This window comes from Onychomys torridus, chromosome 21, assembly GCF_903995425.1.
Source record: "Onychomys torridus chromosome 21, mOncTor1.1, whole genome shotgun sequence".
Classification (NCBI taxonomy): domain Eukaryota; kingdom Metazoa; phylum Chordata; class Mammalia; order Rodentia; family Cricetidae; genus Onychomys; species Onychomys torridus.
In genome coordinates, this window is record NC_050463.1 from 53,987,231 (window position 1) to 53,993,231 (window position 6,001).

General features: G+C 63.1%; 1 protein-coding gene across 4 annotated transcripts in view; it reads left to right on the forward strand.

Moving 5' to 3' along the window:
- The window catches only part of LOC118571786 (serine/threonine-protein phosphatase 2A regulatory subunit B'' subunit delta-like), a 4,893-nt gene extending 1,744 nt beyond the window's left edge, over positions 1–3,149 (forward strand). Inside the window, exons 5-13 of one of the 4 annotated variants that reach the window (XM_036171051.1) lie at positions 350–424; positions 575–661; positions 868–1,024; positions 1,153–1,201; positions 1,306–1,395; positions 1,495–1,670; positions 2,133–2,251; positions 2,436–2,545; positions 2,700–3,149. In XM_036171051.1, coding sequence (XP_036026944.1) covers positions 350–424; positions 575–661; positions 868–1,024; positions 1,153–1,201; positions 1,306–1,395; positions 1,495–1,670; positions 2,133–2,251; positions 2,436–2,545; positions 2,700–2,796 — 960 coding nt within the window. In that variant the 3' untranslated portion in view covers positions 2,797–3,149. Of the gene's footprint in view, positions 1–349; positions 425–574; positions 662–867; positions 1,025–1,152; positions 1,202–1,305; positions 1,396–1,494; positions 1,685–2,132; positions 2,546–2,699 lie in introns of those variants that run through there. The other 3 variants (XM_036171053.1, XM_036171054.1, XM_036171052.1) reach the window with 3 other exon arrangements.
- The last annotated feature ends 2,852 nt before the right edge of the window (positions 3,150–6,001 follow it).

A 6,001-nucleotide genomic window follows, 5' to 3' on the forward strand; every position in this document is an offset into this window, starting at 1 on the left:
CCCTCATGGCCTGTCACTCACCCCCCTGTCCCTCATGATGCCCCGCCCCTCCCCGAGCTCCGCCCCCTCCCTAGGTCATAATGGACACTCACGGCTTCTATGTCCGTTTTTAGTGCGGTCCACTCTGCTTGTCACACATATGGCTCCGCCCCTCGAGGCCTGTCACACCCAGGCCCCGCCCCTGGCGAAGCCCCGCCCCCCAGAACGTGATGAAACATTCACATTTCCCATGTCCTTTTCTTGGCTCCGCCCCGATGGCCTGTCAGCCTCATTTCCCGCCCCTCATGAGGCCCCGCCCCCTGATGTTCCACCCCCCTCCCGTCCCTGCCCTCACGAATCCCGCCCCCAGGACGTGGTGAACTCGCACCCCGGGCTGTCCTTCCTGAAGGAGGTGCCGGAGTTCCGCGCACCTTACATCGCCACGGTGAGCGGTGTGCTTGGCTGGGCGGGGACACGCCCACCTCGGGACTTGCCCACTGCATGAGGACACGCCCTCCCTCAGCCCCGCCCCCACCCTGTGACCCTGTGTGACCCCCACAACCCCCCCACCTCCCCCCGCCCCCGCAACGCGCAGGTCACCCAGAGGATCTTCTACACTGTGAACCGGTCGTGGTCTGGGAGGATCACTTGTTCGGAGCTGCGGAGGAGCCGCTTCCTGCAGGTGGGCGGGGCGGGGCGGGGCTTGCGGGGATGGGGTGGGCTGTGTTTGGGGGCGGAGCTTCCTGTGTTCCACTTTCCCTCAGGTTGGGAGGGCGTGGTCTGGGGGCGGGGCCTGAGGAAGGGGTGGAGCCTCCCAGAATCCCTATGGAGGCCCTAGGGGACAGTCGCTGGCCCCTGTGACCCCCGTCCCGTTTCCCCGTCCCCCAGAGCGTGTCCCAGCTGGAAGTGGAGCCCGACATCAACCGCATGACAGCGTTCTTCTCCTTGGCGCACGTCCGCGTCATCGTCTGCAAGTTCCAGGAGCTCGACACCGATGGCGACCTGCGGCTGGACGCTAGGGATCTGGGCCGCTACGCAGATGGCGGTGAGGCTGGGGGGCGGGGCCGGCGACGGGGGCGGGGCCTGGGACACCGGCAAGCCTGGGCTGGAGTGGGCGGGGCCGGGCTGGAGTGGGCGGGGCCCGCCCCAATCGCCAACCCCGCCCCCCCTCAGCCATTTCCTCCAGGATGATCGACAGGATCTTCTCAGGCGCTGTCACGCGGTGAGCCGCGGGGTGGGCGAAGCTCCTGGGGCATGGGCGGGGCTCCCAGGCTGTCGATCACCTCCCCGGCCCCTGACGTCACCCCCACCCCCGCCTATCCCCAGGGGCGGGAAAGGGCGTCAGGACGGGAAGATGGGCTTCTCGGACTTCGTGTGGTTCCTGCTGTCGGAGGAGGACAAGACCACGCCCACCAGGTGGGGGCGGGGCCTTGCGCGGGGGAGGGGCCTGTGTCCACGGCGTGTGTCCTCACTGTGTCCTCCCCGTGTCCCCCCGCGCCCGCGCCCGCGCCCCAGCGTGGAGTACTGGTTCCGCTGCATGGACCTGGACGGCGACGGCGTGGTCTCCCTCTTCGAGCTGGAGCACTTCTACACGGAGCAGGCGCGGCGCCTGGAGGCCCTGGACGTGGAGCCGCTGCCCTTCCGCGACTGCGCGTGCCAGGTGCTCGACATGCTCAGGCTGCGCACGCCGGGTGAGCGACACGCGGTGAGCACCACGCGCGTGCGCGGGAAGTGGGGGGCGCGACACGTGTGCGGGGGGGGGGGGTGGGGGGAAGTGGGGGGCGCGACACATGTGCGGGGGGGTGGGGGGGAGTGGGGGCGCGACACGTGTGCGGGGGAAGTGGGGGCGTGACACGTGTGCGGGGGAAGTGGGGGCGCCACACGCGTGCGGGGGGGGGTCAGTGGGGGGCGTGACACGTGTGCGGCGGAAGTGGGGGGCGCGACACGCGTGCGGGAGAAGTGGGGGCGCGACACGTGTGCGGGGGGGGGGCAGTGGGGGGCGTGACACGTGTGCGGGGGAAGTGGGGGGCGTGACACGTGTGCGGCGGAAGTGGGGGCGCCACACGCGTGCGGGGGAAGTGGGGGCGCCACGTGAGAGGCCGTGGAGCCCCGTGAGCTAGTGAACCTGTGCTGACGTGTGACCCCGCCCCCAGGGCGCATCACGCTGGGGGCCCTGAAGAGCTGCGGCCTGGCCAGCGCCTTCTTCGACACGTTCTTCAACGTCCACAAGTACCTGGACCGCGAGCAGCGCGAGCCCGCCTGGCTGGGGCAGGTGGGCGTGGCCGGGGCCGGGCGACCCCGCCCACCTTGGTTTGCCCCGCCCACCCTGCCCTGGCCACGCCCACCAGCCACGGACCATTTCCCTGAATAGCCCTGTGTGTGTGATAATTGGCATGTCTACCGTGGGTGGGTGTGGCCCGGGCCCTGCCCCTCTCACCAAGGCCCCGCCCACCCAGGAGGCGGAGGGCCCGGCGCTGACGGACTGGGAGAAGTTCGCGGCCAAGGAGTTCGACTTCCTGGTGGCTGAGGAGGCAGCGGAGGCGGGGGAGGAGCCGTGGGATGACAGGTGGGTGGAGACGGGGGCGGGGCCTCCTGTGCCCCACATGTGATGTGTGTTTCTGGGGGCGGGGCTTCCTGTGCTCCTGCATGTGCCGTCTCTGGGGGGGACGGACTTCCTTGCTGCATGTGACGTGTGACCTCACACCTGACCCCGCCCCCAGGCTGGAGCTCGACCCCACGCTGCCACCCTTGCCATTGGAGTCTGCGCTGGGCGACCTGGACCTGTACGAGTTCGCGGACAGTGATGACACCCTATGACCTTGTGTGTGTGTGTGTGTGTCAGCCCACGGGTATTTATTCCGCCCGGATGGCGCCCACGGGGACACGCTAGGACACGGGTGCAAACATGCGCACCCGAGCCCTGGGGGCACGAGTGTGCCTCCATGGGGCGTGTACAGGGGCGTGCACGTTGGGACAGATACCAGGCTGGGTGCACGCGTGTGTCTGAGATCAGCCACATCCCCTGTGCACTCGCGCGTGTGTGTGTGATGGACGCCGTCCCTCGTGCACAAGAATGCGTTTCCGTTTGCACACGCGTGTGTCTGTGATGACCCCAATCCATGTGCACACGTGTGTTGGTGCCCACGCCCCGACCTTGTGCGCACGTGTTTGTCATGCCCCCACTAAGGTTCTCATCCAACTAGTTCTTTTCCATATTAGCTCTGCTCCCATCTCCTTCATTCTCATCTTGTTCTTCCTTATCTGCCATCTTCCATCTTGTTCCTCTAGTACTCTCTTCTAGCCCTTCAGTCTAGTTCTTTCCCATTTCAGTACATTCCTCCCCAGTTCTTAACAGTCTAGTTCTTCTACTCTCTTTTCTCTTCTCTGACCACCCCACTCTGAAAATAAAACTGACCTTTTATTCCTTTAACCCTTATCTCTCCAAGATATCTCTGCTCCTGCTGTTTCTGGAAAGTGTGCTCACACATTAGATAACTTGTCTAGGCAAGTTCCATCATGGCTAGATGTAACTTAAGTAGGAATCCTTTAGTTCTGAGTTAATTGTTAAAGGTGAATCTAAAACGAGGGATAGGACTTTAAAACTGAGAAAGTTTTACCAGGTCTCCTCAAACAGGTATTGTGGGATGCTTAAGTCAGTTTCTAGAGAGTACATATCTATCTCTGATTAGACACATTTTCCTTCTTGGGATGGTCCTCGCTGCTAATGATAATAATGACAGAAGGGCCTGAAATTAGGAATCCTGGCTAAGTTACAGCTCAGAAAATTATCTAAATATTCCTTTAGTAGAGGGAAAATTGTGCCCAGTTAATGATGGAAAATCTACAAGAGCAAATGAGAAATTCATAGCAGGAAACAGCTAATAATCAAAAGACAATATCACCAAGACTTTGGAACCTCAGCTTGATTTCTGGAAGGTCTTTGGTGTTTGTATGCGTGTGTCCCCGCAGGCAGCCGCCACACCATGACCTACTCCCTGGCACCCCGGGTATTGAGGGCACTGAACCGGGCGGTCCCAGGCGTCACACGCCCCTGGTGCGGAGGTGGGCAGTCTCGCTGGTGAGTGTTAGAGGGGTGGGGAACAGGGCCTGGGACCCCAGGGACGCAGTCGGGGTCCCAAGCTCACACATATGTTCACACTCACAGGCACAGACCCTGGACGTGACGCGGCAGGTGGACGCGGGTATACGGTTCCTGGGCCTGAGCGCAGGCGAGGGTGTGAGCGGAACCTGCGGTTCGAGCGGGGGTGGGGGGCGGGGTGGGGTGGGTGTACATGGCGGCCACACGTGGCGTCATCCCAGGACATGCTCACTGAGGTTGCCGCCTGTCTGGAGCCCCGCCCCCGCGAGGTGGCGCTTGTGGCGCTCGGGGACGCGGCCACTGCACGACTTCCTGGCCGAGTGCGTGTGCAAGGTCTTCTGGGACACACTGTGCCCCGCGGGGTGAGTGTGTGCACGGGGGTCGGGGTGACTCCGGGACCTCTGGTGACTCTGTGACCCTCCATGGGACACGTGACCCCCCTGACCCCTGTTTGACCCCTGTTGTCTCCCGTGGACCCTGGTGAACTCTGGTGACCCCCAGTGACCCCCCTGACCCCCACTCACCCCTATATCCGCCTCCATCCCCTGACCCCGCCCCAGGCCCCACACTCGCTGCGGCAGCTCTGGCCCGGGGGAGCAGGTCCTGCTGTGACACACGTGGTCAAGCGTGTACACTGTTGCGGTGTGCATGGACTCGCACCTTCACCCCGGCACCAGGTCGACCTTGTGGAGTGCTGACTCCAGCAACGCACACACGCGACCTCACACACCCACAAACACACGCACACACAAACACGTGTGAATTCACGCACACACACAAATGTTTATACTTGCACATACACGTGACTTCTCACACATGTGATCTTGCACACGCGCACATGAATTCACACACGCACGCACAGGTTTGGACTTACACACACGAGTCCCCACCCAGACAGAAACACAAGTGTGAGCTCATACATGCACGCATACTTGTGCAAACATGCACACACACGGACACGCAGTCGGCCAGCGGCAGTGAGGGGCGGCCATGTCTTCGCTAACAACCTCCGCCCTCAAATCAGGCACCTTCCGACATTACACAATGATCGGCCAGCCGGCGTGAGGGCAGCCAAGGCTTCGCTACGCACTTCCGCTCTCACATCCAGCCTTTTCCGACATTACACAATGCTCGGCCAGCCGCAGTGAGGGTAGCTCTAGTTTCATTACACACTTCCGCCCTCGTCTACGTTTCCTTCCGACATTACAATGATCAGCTATCGGCAGTGAGGGCAGCCATGGCTTCGCTACGCACTTCCGTCCTCAAATCCCGCCATTTCCGACATTACAGTGCGATTTGCCAGTGAGAATGATGGGCGCCACGGCTTCGCAACGCAATTCCGCCCTCACACTCCATCCCTTCCGCCACTGACCGCTGCCGAACCCGGTCTGTCCTCTCCATGCCGCCGCCGTACCCGATCCGGTCCGCTGACCTGTCTCTCCCACCGAGCTTCCGCCCGAGCCGGAGACTTCGGGGTGCACGATACAGACCCGCTGCGCGCCGACCGGAAACGGCGACTCCTCCTCGGGGCGCAGCAGCTCCGCGACTTCCAGTTCCTCCGCGTCGCTGGCGCCGTTCCCATCATGTCCCACGGCGCCACCGGCCCAGTCACGCGCAACGCCCGTCCTGCCAATCAACCCCGCCGCCGCCACCGCGGGCGGGGACCCAGATGTGGGCGGAGATGGTGTGCAGCGGACGTGGCGGGCGCCCGGGCAGAGGGGCGGGACTTCCGGCGCAGGGGGCGGGGCGGCGCAGTAGCCGAAGGGTTGGGTTTGAAGCCAAGGGGCGGGACCTGGAAGTAGGGGGCGGGGCCGCAGAGGGGATCCAGGGTGAAAACTTAAAACTCTTTATTCAAAAATACAAATGTGAAACACACGTGTGTGCACACAGGGAAACGCACACACATGTGCACGTGTTCAGTAC